Raw genomic sequence first — 19,944 nt, 5'->3', positions numbered from 1 at the left:
TGGGTCATTCTCGATGTATTGGTGCGCTTCACAGTCCACGACGCATGGTATTCTTAGAATTCGCCTCCAGCACCACATCTCAAAGACATCAATGCTATGCCCTTTTCGAGCCAAAATAGGTCCACCTTTCTGCTCCATACAGAAAGACAAGGAATAGTAAAGCTTGCATCAGTCTGATTTTGGATTTGATACCTCATTCCTTCCAGATGTTGCTTAACTGAGTTATGGCATCTTTAGCCACGATTCGCCTTTTTATTTCGGGGACAGTGCTGCCGTCGTATGGGATTTGGGATGCGCGATATAAAATGCAGTTAACGATATTGATCGCAAATATGATATCTATATCGTATAGATATACCATATAGCAAATATAAATTACTTCGTTTCATTGAGCTGCCTATTTTTCAGGTATTACTTTTCGTTCAAATACTTTTACACACACGTTCTTGTGTAAAACATAGATGGCGTTTTACATTGTGTTGAAGATAATTTAAGGCTACGAGACTTTTGGATTAGTAAAATTTTCTCTTTTTTTTTGGTCATGCTACTACGATCTTTTTTTAAAATTGTTTCGTTAAACTCACGGATTCCTTAAAAATAAAAAAAAATCATTGATATTCTTATAATTAAATACATACTTACCTTGAATTAGGATAAAAAAACTTCAATCCTAAAACTCCCTCTAACCTCAAAAATGAATTCAAATTGTTAGATCCTTAATAACTATTTTACGAAAATCCTTTAGGATCTCTGCCATAAAGTTGTGGAATACGCTTTCAGAATCCATACGATTGGCTTCCTATCTAACCTCTTTTAAAAGTCTACATAAACACTTCTTGACTTCAATGTTACTAGAAATTTTATTTTTGTTGATTAGGTTATGCACTTTATTTACCCTTAGTATTTCTTTATTTTAGTTATTTTACTTACCGCCCGTGACATCCCTAATAAGTTATGTAACTTGTTTGTATTTCTAATGTAACGAAGTTTAAATAAATAAATAAAATACAGAATCATGCATTTTTATTAGTAAGTACATCAATAACAATAAATATAGATACATGTTTTAAAAGTCGATTTCTAACAAAAATATTTTTCATGCTAGTGTACGATTCTTACCTTAATTAATCTTATAATTCATAAATTATCAGTAGATTTTAGATATGACTTTCTTTAAATGAATTTATATTTTTAATTCTTTTAGTAAATATAGACGCACATACAAATATTTTTACACATTGTAAAAATACTGTGAGTGATAAACTAATCCTTATTTGTTGTAGGTATGAATTAAGTCCTATAATATTATAATAGGGTGCAATAATGCAGTAGATTCATTTATATCATACTTTTCCGATTAGGTATTAAAATAAAGATTTTTTTCAATACTAAAAACTAAAATCAATTTTACAGTTCAAATTAGTATTTGCAAAAAAAAAACCATTTTAACCTCGTTAAAATGTATTTTAAAACACGTTGGCATACATAAAGAAAATATAACGTCTTTAAGGCACAAGAGGTAAATATTTTGTAAAATTATACTAAAACTGAATTTAAATATTGCTACAGTTATGAATTTACACATTTTTATTAACAATCTCAAAATCTCATATAAATAAATTGTTTTAATAATTATTCTTAAGTACTAGTAAGTATAGGTACTAATTATCACTTGATCGTTCTAATATAATAATGTCAGTTGTGTTTTTGATTTAAGCTCTTTCAAACCTATGCATGTAGATATTCAATTTATATAAGCGTTGATATAAGTGATAGAAAATAAGCTTTGAGACACAAGAATTTAAGCATTTCACAGTTAAGTCATAAGTGTCATGTTTAAATCCTTATGCGATAAAAGCGCGGGAATTCGCGCGTCGCAAGTGCTCTACTCTCGTTGGTCTACTTGAACGAAATACGCTTACCAGACCATAAAATCTTCAATAAAAAAAATCTTATGTTTGGCGCTTGAGAATCGAATATATATTGTGAAATTATTACCGTAGTAATATTTTTTTGTAGGAACGCGACCCTATCGCACTAATATATAATATTTGAAACGGAAGGACAATTTTATGTGGTAACTAGATCGGACTTTTTTTTATTAACATGACCATAGATACAAGTATTTCAGTTTGAATAATAATAATTGAAATATCATTACTTTATCTGACATATATTCAAGAAAAACCATAATCTAAAAACGAATGACAAAGTAAAACTAAGCCTTATTCTCTCTACCCTGTTAACTAAAGTACTGTTTCGTCTATTCCTGACAAATTGTTGTTATTTGTCAATGTCGGTGCAATTCGACCTATGTTTTTTATGAATGAGTAGGTCAATATTTACGCTAGCCTGCTTACTTATTAAATAAATATTTGCGTTTGTTTGAAAAAGCTCAATATGAACGACAGGAACTTAAATATGTCTAATAAATATCGTATATCACAGAAATTCAATATCATAATGCGTTCAATGCATTTATAGCTTACTTGTGCAAACCATACTTTGTGTGAAACCTATTTCTATCTGTGCGGCAACACTATCTGGATTTTCTGGGATGGCTTCGACTTTATGTTTTTGATCATCACTCTCGAATGCTTTGTTTTCTTGTCCTTTTTCACGTTCTTCATTGACATTTTCTTTGTTAGAGGTTTCGCTTGCGAGAAATTTCTTGTTTGCCAAATATAACCATCTGTAATCAAGTGATACATTATTCGTACGGATATCTTCATGTTTATATACATTTATTAAACAACAAGCAAAAGCCGGTTTTTTAATGTTTAATAGTCCACTCAAAGCAAAATGGTCCAAAGGTCTCGTTTCTGAACCTTACTATTAAAAAATATTTAAAAAGATACTTACAAAAATATAAGTACAGCGGGTATTGTGAGACCACCGCCCAATAGGAAGAAGGCACCAGGGAATGTCTTGATGGTTGCTGTGTATACTGTAGTATACATTGGTGCGTATACTAAAGGCATCATGGCTTCCGCTACTCCAAAGAACGAGTTCACTTTACCTAAAACAGAGTATAACTCTTTGTTTATCTATATGCATTTAGGTAATTTGACTACTACATAGTTAGCTAGTATAAGGTATGAGTCAATACCACTTTGTGTTATTAATAACAATCATTGTTTGTTCACACATTCATAATATATGAGGAACATTTCTAGGTATATTTTATAAAGTTATTGATTAAACTTAAATTTAAGCTAATAATTTTTTTTTAAACTGGCTCTTATTTGGGAGATTATACAGTGTTAAATTATTCTCCAATTCATAAAAAAAATTGCTAATTAAAATATCGTATCATAACTACGTTTTTGAAGTGAAACTTCTTTAGAATCGTTGTGATTTCAAACCGGATGCAACGGAAAAAGCGACAGTAAAAAGAGACAGACACATCAATTAATAGGATTTGGCGTGAGAGAGAGTGAGATAGGAGGCATTATACAGTGTATAAACTTTAAATTAGTGTGTATTTGAACATTTTCTGAAATAAAAAAACAGATTCGATGTAAGTAAGTCAAGTAAGTAGTTTAATTATAAAATTAGATTATTTATCAATTTTATTTACAAATCATTAGTTATAGAAACTTTTTGAAGTGAAAACTTCGTACTACACTTAATTAAAAGTTTATACACTGTATAATTCTTCCTATCTCATTTTCTCCCACGTTGGATCTTGTGAATTTATTTCAAACTTTTACTATTTTAGTTTTTACCAAATTAAAGATTGATATTAAAGTTATAAATAAAAATTTAACATTAAAATATATATTTTTTTTTTAAGAAAAGATCCTACATTTAGATAGAGAAAAAGTCTAATTTACATATTTTAATTATAAAAACGTTGTTTTTGTAGGTTTCACTTCTACCATGTGTGAATTGGACACATGATTTTTTTTTTCATAACGAGGAAGCCATTTTCGTCGCTTTTTTTTGTCCATTTATCTTTATCTTCTCTCATAATGACAGATTCATGAAAAAATAAAACGAGGAAGACTAATAAAAAAATGGGAAGTTGATGTGCGAATAGCAGCTGGCCCTATGTGACTACGTAATGCTAGAAACAAAGAAGAGTGGAAACTCTTAGAGGAAGCTTATGTCCAAGTACAAGCTGTATAACAGAAATTAACCGGCTTGCCGAATAATTAATATTGGAGTTTATTTTTAATTATTTCTTAGAGTTCATTTGTTAGTACTTCACGTTTTTATGTACTAGTATAAGTAATTACAGCAATAAAGTCTTTTATTATTATTATTATATCATAACTACGCATATATTACTGACATTTTAGCCCTAAACGAGAGCGCAAGAATTGGCAAGACCCAATTTATATGAAAGACATAACGTTGAAATGAAATACTTGCCTAGTTCATCTTTGTCGACTAACTTTGACACCATAGACCGCATTGCTATAAACGAAGTTCCGTTGAAAACCTCGACAAGCGGTGCTGAAAATAAAGTAAATTTATTGAATTGTTCGATAAACTTATTAAATAACAAATATTATATTTTTTTTTCACAATATACAACTATAAAAGAAATAAGAAAGATTACATAGTGCAATGAGCGTTCTTAATAGGCGAACTCTTCCTAAATATCTGAGAGGTCTCAGAGGTTCAAATAGGTATTCTTACCTATGTTTACGAAACCTACCTAAGTCTATAGACACAATCAGCTTAGACTAGTGTTTCCCAACGTGGGTTCACGCCATAGGGGGTAGTTTGATTGTTAAGGGATTAAAAAATTCATTAAAATTATTTGAATTTTAAATTCGGTTTTTGAAAATTAACTTTCTGTTTCAAAACTTATGTGTTGAAAATTCAATTACTGTACCTAATACAATTTCCTAGAAATTTCTTTTATATCCTAGAATTTAAGTTACCTGATTTTTTTTTATATTTAAAATCATGTATGTTACATAAGCCATAAGAATTTTAGGAAGGCTTAGGCATGGCGTAAAAAAGGTTGGGAATGGTATATAAAACAGTGGATATTACTATAAATTTTGGGAATCATAATCCAAAATATATCTGAAACGAAGTAAAATTGCTAATACTACTTTCGAGATTGCAAAACGTAATGCAATATAGTCGAATTGAGCTGGCAAATTAATTTACAAGACTATATTTAATCAAAAGTACTTACCTATGTACATATGCCAGGATTTAGTAGCAAACGCGTACATGAAGCCAGACAGAATTTTACTCGTACATGATATGACACCAATGATTGCGTCATCAAATTTTAGTACGTGGCTGAATATGCCCACAGAAAACAAAGTGCCTGAAAGTTAAGAAACGTTACGTCATTGTTTATATGTAAATTAAATGAAGGTACTTTAGAGGCCTTTTTGTATCTTTGTTGTAACAATGTTTTCCTTTTTTTTATGTGACACTTGATATTAAGTGATAGGATTGGTACGCTCTTTTCTTGAAGGACCCTAAGTCGAATTGGTTCGGAAATACTTCAGTGGGCAGCTGGTTCCACATAGTGGTGGTGCGCGGCAGAATTTCCGCTGAAACGCTCAGTTGTGGAACGACGGACGTCAAGGTGATACGGATGGTATTTTGTATTCTGCCTTGACGTCCGATGTTGAAACTCAGCATATAACTAACTATAACTATATAACTGTATGTTTTCGATAGTACTTGGGAACTACCGTCTTTTTTTATTTGTAAATAATATGGGTGTTAGTTTTTAGATGCTTCAATTTTGTCGCTATTCTTATACTATATTAGACAAATGTGTTTGAAAATTACCATCAGGATAATTAGTATCCATGTTTATCCTAAATTAATTGTAATAGAGAAGGAAGCATGGCGTAATGGTAGCAGTTCCTTACTTTTAACTTAAGCAATTAAAAAGAGTTGCGAACAGTTTCTTGCCAGTTCTTCTCGCCCACTCTAAGTCCTTGATTTGGGACCTGGTAAATGTTGGTTAAGATCTTCCTTTTGAAGTTTCTTAAGTGTACATATACCAATATAAATAAATTAATTTTAGTTTGATTTGCAATTTTTGCTTCATATTGAATTTGATCTGCAGTTGATCGAGCTAGACCAATGAAGACCTCTCACCTACAATGTATGTTTACTTACCTACTAATGAAGTACACATAGCGTAAGTCGAGAACATGCTGAAATCCACTTCGTTCCAATTAAAACGATATCTTGTGAACAGATACATGACTGACATTTCACCTGAAATCAAATTATAAGACATTAAATCATTAACGGATAATAATACACATGGCAACACAAAAGTGACCAAGAAAATGCTAAACTAGTGCTCTCGGTGCAAAAATGCAAAAGAGAAAGACGTTTATACGGTGGTTAGACAATATTAAGGAAACAGCAGACAGCAGAAACTGGCACAGGCTATTACCATTATTATTATTAATAATAATAAAGTGACACTACAACCCTATATACTAGTCTTGGCCTTAATTTCATAGACAAGTATGTGATCAGCCTTCTGTCTAACGCATGTCTCTGGATTTGAGACATGCCGGATTCCTCAATATGTTATCACGGTTCGAGCAAATGTTAGATGCACACGTGGACAGAAAGTCAATTACCTAGTACTGTACGATTAATGACTTAGCAAATTTCGTCCAACTAATTTAATAAAACTTTATGAATTGCTATTTTAAGACGGTTAAAAGAAGTTATGGAACGGCGGAAACGATCATACACTAATAGGCAACAGTCTAAATATATGTATATTATTATTTAAAGAATTGAAACCATTTTTTTAAAATTATCGACGATAATATATAAAAGGAGAAGTAATTTAGCAAAGTTCAGTTACTTTCGAAGTCATGTCATAAATTATTCTAATCAAAAGACAATTTGATACAAGACAATCGGCACTTACTCATGCCACAAGTAATGTCAACCAAGGACTTAGAACAATGAAATAAAGGACATCAGTAAGAGGCGTAATGACGTAGGTGCTACCTATACTTTTACACGTACTATACATGTATACTTGTACGTGTATACTTTGATATATTGTATGATATATTAGCAAGATTAAATCATGACTTCGGATAAGTACACAAAATTATAAGGCGGTCATGGATATATGAAACCAGTGGCGCTACAATCTTTTTAGATCTGGGCCTCAGATTTTTATATCTGTTTGTGAATCTAATATATAGTAGTTTATCCGCCTTCTGTGCCTGTCACACGCCGTCGACTTTTTGTGTTAAAGCAAGCCAGTTTCCTCACGATATTTTCCTTCGCTGTTGGAGCGAATGTTAAATGCGGACATAGAACTAAATAATATCATAATTATCTATAGGTACCTACTATATATTATATATATACTAGGTACTAATCATACATTCGGACATCAAAAACTACACAAAAATTGCGAAATAAGATAAAATCGATACGGTTTTAAAGAATCTTATTCTTTAAAAAAATTGACTATCATTTTTAGCTAATATTTAATAAGAGAGTCGTCTTTATTGTTGATAATATTATAAGTAATGAATAAACAGTCACCCAAGACGGCGCGGCATCGAAATAAATTATAGGTAGGTACTTCATTAGATAAAAGCGCATTGATTTATCACAGTTCAACAATAGTCTCACGTTAGTAGGAATTGTTGACCTCTGCGTCTGGTAGAGTCAAAACAAAATACGAATACAGACTATAAAGAATGATTTTTTTTTGAATATTTTTCGGTAAACCCCATATATATATACTATTAATATGGCTATGAAACATTACTTTACAATTATATTTTTAAATTTAACCCTTCTCTACATTTGACTGACACAAAACAGATACGAATTAAATGCATTTTTTTTTTCGTTCATACAAATGCGCATTTTTAGATCTACTATGTTAAATTATCCCATTAATATTATATCTATACCGTGATGTAGAAAGTATATGTGGAGATAGAATTGGAGTGACTTCTGAAATCTCGCGTCGCTGTAGTGCGAAATTATCTTTTTTTTGTTGGCAACAGTATCATTATGGTTTGACGTGAATCTATATACTATTATATTATAATCTCTTTAAATATAAATTTCCATAACGGCCACGCCGTTACCTCTCTGCACAAGCTCTATGTTATTATAATTGGTTCAAAATAAGCCTACAAATTTAACAATCGAAAATACGTTAGGCAAATATCTTTCCGAATAAAAGCGCGGGCACATGAATCGCCGGAAGCGATGCTCTGCTGCGTCTGACGTCACACTGCTAACGTTCAACGACACATCCGATTGGCCATTCATATCAAATGAATGACACATATTTAGTATTTCAGCGGGACTAGTTCAATGGACTAGACATCAATCTATTATTTCATTAATCTGAACTTCGTGAATACAGCGAGTTGAATGTAATAAAATACGCTAGTTTTCGTAGTTTAAAGCCATACAAAGCAATCTAATTGTTACGAGTTGAAATTTGCTATAGAAAGCGCTATTGATAGCTCATATCAATTCAACGAGTAATAATTACGGCTTTTTTTTTAATATTTAAGCCCAGGTTAGTGAAGTTCTGTAATAAGGTCCTATAGCCAGGCCTATTAACCTACGTGTATAGAATCAATCACTTTAAACAAAAAAAATGTGCGTGTACTAGTGTACACACGTTAGAAGTGAAACTTCTTTATGACCTTATTTTTCGAAAAATTATCTATAATATGCAACTTTACAGAAATTGGTTAAATAAAGTTAAATTAGATAAAGTTTAACAAAAGGCTTTTAATATCACAGACTTGAATACAAATAATACAATTATTTCATTTTACCTTATTACCACTAAGATTATTACAGAATTTCATAAATTGTAATAGAATTTTTAGTATCATTGTTATCGTTATTATACATTTTTGTTATTAATGGTTTAGAATCTCTTTGAATCAACCCTGGTAGGGACATGAAAAAGACGCGCGTAACGGTCAAATGTGTCGCGTAACCGAAACATGTGACGCGTAACCGAAAAATGTGACGCGTAACGAAAAAATGTTACACAAAATTTTTTTCCAACCCCGATAAAGAAGTTTCACTTCAAAAATTATTTCCGTTGCCGCGAATTGAGAAACGTAAACATAAAATCGAACCATTGTGCATATTAAACATAGTTATATGTTATTACATTTATTTTCTTAAAAATTGTCTAGAATCTAAATTATAAAATAATACATAATATATAATTGTAGGTATATTGCTGCAAAATTTTACGAATCATACTACAGTCATTGTCAAAATGACATGTACGATAATATATTTTTTCCTCTCAATACTAATTTGTGTACTGGAACCTCGTAGTTTAAATTATAAAATTTATTTTACATTGATCTATATTTTATACAGTTGTTTATATTATGTTCTATATTTGTTATGATATCAAGATTTTAAAAATAAACAGATTCCTAAAACTCTCACATATATCCATAAAATTCTTAAATTATTTCTATAAACCGAAATGAATATTGACTAAAATAAATAAATCATCTATAACCATTTTCAATTCTATCTAAAAATCAATATTTTGCAAAACGCATGATTCGCGCCAAAATCCGGGACGAGAGAACAGCGGGCGCGCCAACTAGATGGCGCACTACTTAAACGCGTTACACGCAACACCACTTACCCACTTGTTAGTTAATTTATTGTATAATTTCGATAAGTTCGAAGTTCGAACATCATATAAACATTTGACTATAACGTTATTCAACTTATTATAGTTTCATTCAATATTTCATTTATAGGAAATTAATAGTTAGAGAATTACACTAGAGTGCCTAGATTATTTTAATTTCTTACCGTAAATTGGTCCAATGACTACGCACAGCACGATTACTAGCATAATAACTCGTAACCGTCTCCTATTTGGTCCATTCTTGAATGCCACCATTATAGTGTCTTTTACATAGCGTGTATCAAAGAAATCTCGTAACCACTCGCAGCAGTTATTAGTTGGCTTCTGAAAATATTATTATAAATTAAACTTTGTACGAATGAAAACTAGCACTTAGAAACTAAGTCTACTGATTTGTTTAATTTGCGTTTTGCTAACAATTCCTCTATAAAGAGATACAATTTCTGTAGTCATTTTATGATTTGGCATTCTGATAAGGTGGAAGCTTGTAGTTTATTGTTTATCAGAATGCTAAATCATAAAATGACTGTTTCACGACTGATTTGAGAGCGACTTCGGATGCGAATACCGCTGTGTGAGTTCGAAAAGTGAGTTACAGAATCGCAAGGCTGAATACGGAATTTTTAATTTAAGGTTTACCGAGAGGCTATATAGAAAAGGCTGTTCCTGTTCAACTTGCCTCACGAATACTAAAAACTTAATAACATAAACATAATATGTTTATATAAGTAAATATATAACAAAATATTTTTTATCAAAAGATAACACAACGCAAAGACAGTTGTCAAGGGTTTTCAGAAAATCTCGTATAATCTAACTTTATGAACGAGTGCACTCAAATGTCAATAATTCTTGAGAATGATTAGGGCGTTAAAGGCCAAATTAATTATTAAAAAAATTGATAACGTTCAATTATTATTATTGATATTAATATTGATAAAGAAGGTTGATTAATGCCTACTTAATGTCTGTTTATTAAACACTTGAAATTTAAATATAATGCAAATGAAGTTTTAAAAATAGTTTATATATTTACGAAAATTACATGAAAATTTATAACAAAATCAAGAGATACGAAAACGATGATAACTCACCTTATAGTTTCATTAAAATATTTACTTATTACAAAAATTACGTTAGTAGTTAAAAATTAAATTGGTATATATAATTATTGGTATGTATAGATTTTATTCAGACTGATTCAAGATTTATCTTTAATAATTACTTGTTAGTCTTGTTTAAATTTAATTTAATTTCTTAGCCATCGATCGAACACGAGAACAAATCTAGGTCAAGTTGACGGACTTTTTCTATTCGCACGCTCAAATTAATTTTATTAGGCATTGAACTTGTAACCTGTTATATAATAAGACGATACGGTGATTGACAAACCTTCTTCATGGTCATTGCACGCTGCTATTTATTTGAAAGTGAATGCCTAATTGAAGTTATAAATCTGTACAATTTAAAAGACAATTTTTAATTTATTGCTTACAACCGATAGATTCCAGTACATAGTCTTAAATACCAAGAGCTTTAACTAAATCTAAACGATTCTCGAATCTACTTGAACACACACAAAATTCATCAAAATCGGTTAAGGGTTAATCGAAGAAATCTTAAGTCTATAATATTTTTGTCAACAAAACATTATATAATTATGTTTTTGTTATCTTTTTATTTTATAATATACATGTTTCTCATCGTTTGATCTTTCCCTGAACTTCCAGAATGTTTCAGAATATTAATCAAATCTGTCCAGCCATTATAGCGTTTTAGCGAGACAAACAAAGAGCTATTCATTTATATATTTTGGTGTCGCAAAATATGGCTTCAAGGAGAGCGCTCTTACATTTACAAAGTGAAAACGTGGAAATGTACCACAATAAATCACATTTGGCTGATCACATGACACTGCAAATAGATCTGACTGAAGCCAGTATACGTAATCATTTAATCATACGCACTACAGAACTTTACCTACCCAAGATATCTGATCAGGATCAAGGATGTATTAATGCAAATTATATACATTGTTTCAAATACGTGAAGCGCACAGCATTTTCTACGTATTCCTCACAATAAAAATTGTGTAACTACAATTACCGCAAGAATGAAGCGTGAAGACGTTTTTAATTCGTTTCAAAGAAACATTCACACGTACAGATAACAATGACAATACTCACCACACTTGTATTAATTCGTTTGACTTCCTTTATCCTGAAGAAAGCATATAGAAAACTCAAAACATATAACGAGGCACTTAAAGAAAACACTCCGTATAGCCCGATTTTTCTGACTAAAATTCCACTTAAAGCCGCTCCAACGGGGACTCCTAAAGAATAAAATAAATTCACGATTCCGATTCGCAACGTTCTTTGATCCTCGGTCGTCACTTCAGCGATAAAACTAAACACTCCCATAAACATGGTGAACCATCCTCCAGTCAAAGCAGGGAATATGGCTTCGGTCACTGCTGCAACTTCTACCGGCAATTCGTAGAAAAAGTACGTATTCACTATAAGGCCAATACTTGTCAGGAATTCGCCTATTATAGGTAATAGCATGCAAATCTTTCTCTGTCCAACTCTATCACTATACGCGCCTAAGAATATTAAAATCCCACATGGAAGAAACGATTGCAATACTGTTTTCCATCCAGCTACAGACGCTACGAGTGTCTGCACTGCTTCTTCTTCAAAAGTGTAATTAGCGGTATCTCTTTTGGTTAAGGCATCGCAAATGTGGTGATCGAAGGCTAAATTTACTCTGCACGCTTTCTCCAAATACAAATTTTGCGTAGCGAGAGCTGAGAGTACCGAAGGCATGACGTAACCAGCAAGTATCGGTTCAACCGTTATTAGAGATATCAAGCGTTTGGCTTTCTGGAAGAAATTTAAGTCGATCCAATCATCGGTTTTCTCCTGTACCTTTTCCATTTTGTTCTTTACAAAATTATTTTTCATTTCGCTTGTGGCGATTAAGTCAGTGTCTTTAAGTGTTTTCTCCGCGAGTTTTTCTTCTTTCCCCTTTGTTGTATTGTCGTAAGCCATGTTATTTGTCATGTACCTGGAAAATAAAAGGCATTGTAAGATTGTCGGTTTATACTTAGGGACGGCTTGTTTGATTAGTAGATGCGCTAATGTTGATTACACCGGACGTGGTAATCATTTCATCATTTATTCGTATTGTAATCGTTTGGACGGAATTAACTTTACCTAGACAACGAAATAACTTCTAAACTGAGAAACCGCAAATGCTCTTTTAAAACTATGGTTCCAAACTGCAATGTTTACAACTACTTAGTATAACTCCGTCACGGATCTTGACAATGTTTAACAACAAACGCTTTATGCTTGAATTGGTTTTGAATTTCGCTGCTTACTTGTAATGTTGTAATAATTCATTGATTATGCAGAATCATATCAATAAGAAATATTGAAACAAAAAAAATTTCGACATTTACATCTCTTACAAAAAAAAATATGTATTTATTAAAGTTTACCACATCATACATAGTACTAAATCTACGGCATATTTTACTAAATCTTCCATCTAAAATGTATGACAATTAAAGTAAACATTAGAATTAAAACATATATAAGCATACAATAAAATAACCAGAAATGTTTGGTAATGCAGAAAAAACATTATCAGCAAAACAGCGAATTAGGTTCGAGTTAGGCACCCAACAATGCTTTCTCTAAAACCGGTCAGCCCACTACCGAATATATCCAGCTCCAGATAAGCACTGTTCAATCCGTTAAAATCGCGAAGAGTTCGAAAGAGAGGTGACTGGACTCTTAGGTTGGTTTTTGCAGTATGAATTTGGAAAATATTACTAATTTTAGACATTAGCAATTTATATAAGAATAGTATTATAATGCTGTCAGAATTATTGAGTGATTAAGCATAAGCAATAAGCGTAATTTCTAATGTTACCATTTTTAAAAAGGGCCTTTTGGTTTTCCCTCTTAACAGTACCTAGGGTTAAATGAAAATACATTTAAAAGAACTAGTTTTAACTGGTTTTAACTGGTTCGTATGCCAGAAAATAATTAGGGTACGTCCAATTACGAATTTGTTCAGTTCTAGGTTCACGAGATTCAGATCTATCAACAATCAGAGACCTTGTAATCTCCACAATAGCCAACAAAAACCGCTAAGCGGTGTCATCGTATTGGCCTTGTCAATCGTTCCGTATTCCTAATCAAGGTTCACACGGAAGTAATGTGATGATTTTGTGCAAATCAGTGTAAAGGAAATGGCATAACAATGCATTAGTAACAGTCTCTATAAACTATAATAGTTACCCGCCATGTGCAGAGATTTTTTCAAATTCTACAATATGTAAGAAAGTCCTTTCCGAATCTTGTCACAAATATTTATTTCCGAAGTTATCGGAATAATGTAAATTACTTAATATTTTGTTTATTACCTTTACATATAAAAAGAACAATCCTACTCTAAAAATTTGCGAGTGAAAATTCATAACACAAAAACATCGCGCATAGCAAATTTACCAATATAACACTTTGTACTTCATCCTTTGTGGTTTAAATAGAAAGTCATAACATTCGTAAACACATATTTGCAATCTTCACGGTTTTACAAAAATTAGAATCGTTTTCTTAAGTAAGTAGGTAAGGTGTTCTTGCGAAATTTCATTTACATACGAGACTTTTCACACATACGAGTAGATTAAAAACATAATCCTACATCTAACATAAATTAATATTACAATAAACTAACCTTAAAATATAATAGCTAAAAAAAGGAGTCCCTTTAGGTAAGATAGAAGAAACCAAACCCGAAGATACTGGCAGCGTTCCCCCTTTGAATAGCCAACTCACCCGCTTAGCCACTAGGCTAAAACCGCTCTAGCAACTTTATAAGTAATTGTTTAATACTTTATCAAACAAATGGTAACTTCACATATCTAGGATTTCAAAGACGACACAGCCTTCTATTTTAATATTTTAGTAACCATCTGAACGCTATGACAATATAATACGTGGTGATCTCAAGTATTAAATCGTCTCCGCAATGCAATAATCACGTTTTGAATAACTTCAAATGTACATTCCAATACATAGATAGATATTTATCAGGCACGTATGAAACATCTCAAGAATAATTAAAATAATATATTAGTAGGCTATCTTTACATATTATTCGAGTTCTAAAAATTCATCTCTTGATTGAAGGGTTTGATGAGCTGTGGTCCGAATTTAAATAGTGTAAATTGAATTCCTAATTCGTAAATAAAAGATGAAACAGATTATATAAATATAAAAAAAAAACCAGAAATATACTTATAACGAGTTTTTTTTGTATTTAACAGAAGCAACGCCACAAAAGTAATCATGATTTAAATGAATGAATCAACAACGGACTTGAGTCGAAAAAATCAGGATTAAACAAGTGAATAAAAGAAGTGAACTAAAGGCCAGCTGGTATAGTGGAGTTATTGGTTGTACTATAAGAAACGGTTTAATGGTCGTTAATACAGAGTTTTTACGATACAAATTATTAAACCCTGAGTACATACATCGATATGTCCTTGGTTTTAATTAATAAAAGAAAAAGCTCATAATTGCCTGTTGTAAGAAAAGGTTATAATATATTATACTTTGCCTCAGTACAAATACAAACAGTTAACAGCACGCACAAGACACGAACATAACAATAGGGGCGTAATTAATATTAAACTTAAGATTTGCAATTATGAAAACTATTTCAGCGAGTGAGTCTAACCAAGCTAAGAATCTTATTAAATGTGTTGATTGGCCGTATATGAAATACTGGCATAAATACAAAATTTTTAAAAAGTACCCATTACAATAATATCCTAGATGACCTTAATTCTAGAGTTGAAAACCCCATCTTAAGTAAAATGACAAATGTTTTGGTCGAGAGTAATAATTATGGAATAATAATAATAAAATAATATAACCAGTGTCCGATTGTTTCCTGATAAATTGTAGGTACATATGTATATTCCTCTTAAGTACTTAATAAATCTTTTTGTTAAAACACTAGATCCTCACAGGAAAAATGTACTGATTTAATTTATTTAGAACTACCAAACTACAGACTATAAAAAATATACTTAATAACCTTAAAATATAATATAAAATATCAAAAAAAATCTTTATTTTCACACAACAATCGTGACCAAACAATTGTTTCGTGTCTACATAATAATGATTAGTGTAAATATAAAAAAACCAAGGAAATCCCCATTTGTGTTCATGTAGCGTAAAGTCGTACAAAAACTGCATCAATACGGCTACTCTCGAGTTTGTCGAATGTATTTATTAACACACAAAAAAATAACAAGAAATAAACTGTAGAAAACCACATCGGATAGTCGATATCTTTCAAATCGAAGTTAAATCTGATGTGGCATTGCGTGTTAGAAGTAATTGGGTATTCATTAGGTTGACTAATAATAAACCAGTGGTGCTACAACTACATTAGTATGGGTCACGGTTTTCTGTATCTCACGTCAAGTAGTTGTTCCACACCTGATACAGTCCTTCGATTCTTGCCTCTATCTTACCTCAAGAAATGCTGGGTTAAAGTTTACCTTCATCGTACCAGAAAGTCACGCGAATAGTTTGAAAAATTGTCCAGAGGAATCAGTCACCCATGTAGTACTGAAATGCGTGGCTGTGGCTTTCCAACGACTGGAAAACCTTGGAGCAGTCACTACGTGAAGCCTGCGAAGGAAACGTCTGAGCTTCTGGAAGGAACTAGGCTGGCTTAATTAGCCAGGACTGAACGCACAACGGACCACACTAAAATTCAAGTACCAAACGTTGGAATGCCACAGATGAGAATCACATACTTAATTTAAATACCAATAATGAAATAAATAAATTGTAAAGATTGGCTGGTTACCAATATACAACATAATATATTTTGATCGTACATATCGAGTATATGCTTTTTAAAATTGTGAAAAAGCGTTATCAATCTTCAATTACTACGTATTTTTGAGTTTAAATTTATATTATTTTGTGCTTTGACTAAAAAATATATTTTTACCGACGATAATAAAACAAAAACTCTTCCAGTGCTTTAAAATATTGTCTCTTAGTTTATTTATAATGTTCAAGCAATAATAGAAATTATTACAAATATAATAAAAATATTGTCCATGGTCGCTATTCAATAATGCGATACATTTAATATAAGGTTTATACTGTCCTTGCCTATTGTATACTAACTTAATTTAACTTAATTGCAGTTCACATTGTGTTCATAATAGATAGTCGGATGTTTGTCATCGCTAAGTACAAAGTTTTTAAAATTGTTCTCATCCGTTATTTCGTTTCTAGAGAATATTTTTTGCATGTCCGACAATGACACTTGATTATCAAACAATCAAAAAGTAATTTAGGATGTCAATTGTCAAAAAAAATCTTAGCGTTCAAAAACATCACTGCATAAAAAAATTTTGTCTAAATGTGACTGAAACATTTTAATTTTAACTGTTATTTTTAATTAAAAATTAAAACCATTTTGAGGTAAGCTGATGTTTTGCGTGACTCACACGGGTAGAAAATTTAACAAGAAAAACGCATTTATTAGGTAAATAGTAATTATTTGATACTGAAATAACATAAGTGGCAAAAAGGTTAGTCTACATCACATAAGACCGAAGAGCTGGCTCCGAAAAAGAATTAGTCTAGCTATTCAAAGAGGGAACGCTGCCAGTATCTTCGGAACTTTGCCTAAAGGGACTCCTTTTAATAATATATTTTAAGTTTAGTTATTGTTTTTGTTATATTAATTTATGTTAACTGTAGGATTGGCAAATGTAAGACAATAATAATAAAAAAATCTTCATCACGTTACTACAAACAGAATACTATACATCTTATTTCCCACTAAATTCCTGTGTAAAACATGTAAGTGTAAAATATAACAGGTTTATAATTATCTTATTATTATCGTTTATATATTTCAAGATAATGTCCAATCCTCTGTATATTATATAAACAAAGAAGAAACGGTTATTGTTTTATCTTGTTCTTATAAATGGCTAATTGTGTGATCGAATTAATAAACTATATTTAGTTACGTAATCACAATTGTTTTCAAAGAGCTATTATTATCAGGGTGGGCTGCGTTGACGCGTTAGCCAGTTCTCTAAATGATTTTTCTATCTATGTTTTCACTTTCTTTTGAAGGATCGTGATGTCGAAGAAAATCAGTGATATAGGCACAGAACCTTGATAATCTACTTGACTACAAAAAGAAAATGAGACAAACAAACCAGAAGAGAACGAATGAAAAGAACAAAAAAACGTGTACAGAAATCTGGGGTTAGCCCCAGATATTGGTTTAGACCAAGTGTTAGCGCACAAGTTATTTTCTATTTTTTTATCAGGTTCTTTGCTATAATAACACACGTACTTATGTAGGCACGAAAACCCATAAAAAACATATAGAAATACTTCTTTTATAAACTCCTTTGATGTTCAATCAGTTCAGACTGCTCTTCATTTCCTCGCAAGTATTAATTCCGTACGCAAAAATTTTTTTTGGTTCACGGCCGAGGTTAAAACGTACTCAGTATCTTAACAAAACTTGCTTTAGTTATCAGTTAAGGCTATTTTAATTCATGATTTCAATTATGTATATGCTTAAGGATTGCAAGTCCAAGTTTCCTTAAAATCCTTAAAGGTTTCCTTAAAATGATATGGGTTTCACATATTTCTTGGGGGGGACATTTATAATATGCCTAAGTAATTAATGTTGATATATAAAGGCGGTTTAATTTTCCTAAATTACTTTTATTATTATTATTTTTTGTTTACGAATTTTAGACTTGTTCAAGAAGTGCTCGCAGAAGCAACGGCTTTTACCAATGAAATAATGTGCTGGAAGATTATTTTAAATGACGTTGTTATAAGTACAAAAATTAATGGGTTGTTACAGGTAATTGAAAAATTACAAATATGCAGAACAATATTTCGACGTTTTTACATGAAAAAATAATATAGAGTTAGGCGCAGGACTGGTGATCATATAATTTTATTCTAATTCATTTTCAATACATACTTAAAATTATAAACTGGAAGAGCTTGTTCGATTGAATGCAAATAAGAAACTGCAGGTTCGAATCAAAAAATTGTGTTTTTATCTATGAAGATCTATGAAGATCGCGCAACGGTCGAAAGTATGTTTTTCTTAAATATCTAATAAGTAATATATCAATTTTTGTCAATGACATTTCAGTACATCGTTTATCTCATATATTATATAATATTTTTTTTTAATTGCTGATTATTACCAACCTATATTTTATTCCTTTGAAAGTAGAAGTTTGAGTACATTTACGCAGTTTTGAAAATTTTTCTCCACTGTCTAAAAATAACTTTTGCAAAACTTGTTTGACATATAATTTATTTTGTACAGAAATGTCGTTATACTTAAGTGAACTTTACAGTAATTGTAACGTTTTTAAAAGTCCTTGGTACTTGAATGTATATTTTAATTCTTAGAACTGAGTTTAAACTTAACAGAATTAAGCAAATTTTATAATTTTAATTCCATAATATGTAAAGGACACTGGAAAATTTCTTATATTAAAGCACTTGAAACTTTTTATGTGTAATTTTTTTATAGACAAGAAGAAATTAACATGTAAAAAATTTACATTAAATAAATAAAATACTGAAAAATAAATTATATATAGAATATTTAATTTATTTTTCAGAATTGGTTTGGGTTATTAAAATAATAATCAATCCCTCCTACGGTGTAGCGAAATCTGTATACAAGGCCATGAAGTGAGCGTGCTAAAATTGATGGTAAAATAGCATCAATGCAATAGATCTCAAGAGGTCAAGGATTACCTCAAATTACATTAAAAAAAAAATAGTAATTAATTAGAAATAATATATTACCCCATTATTTATTTACATTAAATTAATATTTATTTATTTATAAAGTAAAAAATTATCAAATTCTTACCAAATTTATATTTATTTCACAACCAAGTATCACAAAATCAGTCTTAGATTAAAAATCCATGTTATGAAAATGGACGGAACAAAATTTAAAAATCGAATTGTTATTTGGACAGATCGCGCGCATAGAATCCCGCCGCGAGCGATGTTCCGCGTGCGTTTGACAAACGGCAACTAAAAACTCCGCGGTTGCAGTTTGTACTGACTACTATTCTTAATTTACAAGTTCTTAGCAACCACAGTTCACTATGTAGTTTGTGAACAGAGCGGATGTCCATTCTGATGTCCACAGAGTACCGGTGGCCGCTATTCCGTAGT

The 19,944-nt window shown here is 31.0% G+C and overlaps 1 protein-coding gene across 1 annotated transcript; it reads right to left on the bottom strand.

Annotated features, from left to right (window-relative positions):
- Positions 1-1,532: 1,532 nt before the first annotated feature.
- LOC125060333 (solute carrier family 46 member 3-like) lies at positions 1,533-19,830 on the bottom strand. Its single transcript, XM_047665206.1, has 8 exons — positions 19,631-19,830; positions 11,827-12,709; positions 9,805-9,964; positions 6,109-6,210; positions 5,159-5,296; positions 4,378-4,461; positions 2,863-3,019; positions 1,533-2,692 (listed from the first exon to the last, which is right to left on the bottom strand). Exons 2-8 carry the CDS (start codon positions 12,703-12,705, stop codon positions 2,479-2,481), a joined length of 1,734 nt encoding a protein of 577 aa, XP_047521162.1. The 5' UTR covers positions 12,706-12,709; positions 19,631-19,830; the 3' UTR covers positions 1,533-2,478.
- Between the last annotated feature and the right edge of the window lie 114 nt (positions 19,831-19,944).

Source organism: Pieris napi, chromosome 21 (genome assembly GCF_905475465.1).
Source record: "Pieris napi chromosome 21, ilPieNapi1.2, whole genome shotgun sequence".
Classification (NCBI taxonomy): Eukaryota; Metazoa; Arthropoda; class Insecta; order Lepidoptera; family Pieridae; genus Pieris; species Pieris napi.
This window is presented reverse-complemented; position numbering and strand designations above follow the sequence as displayed.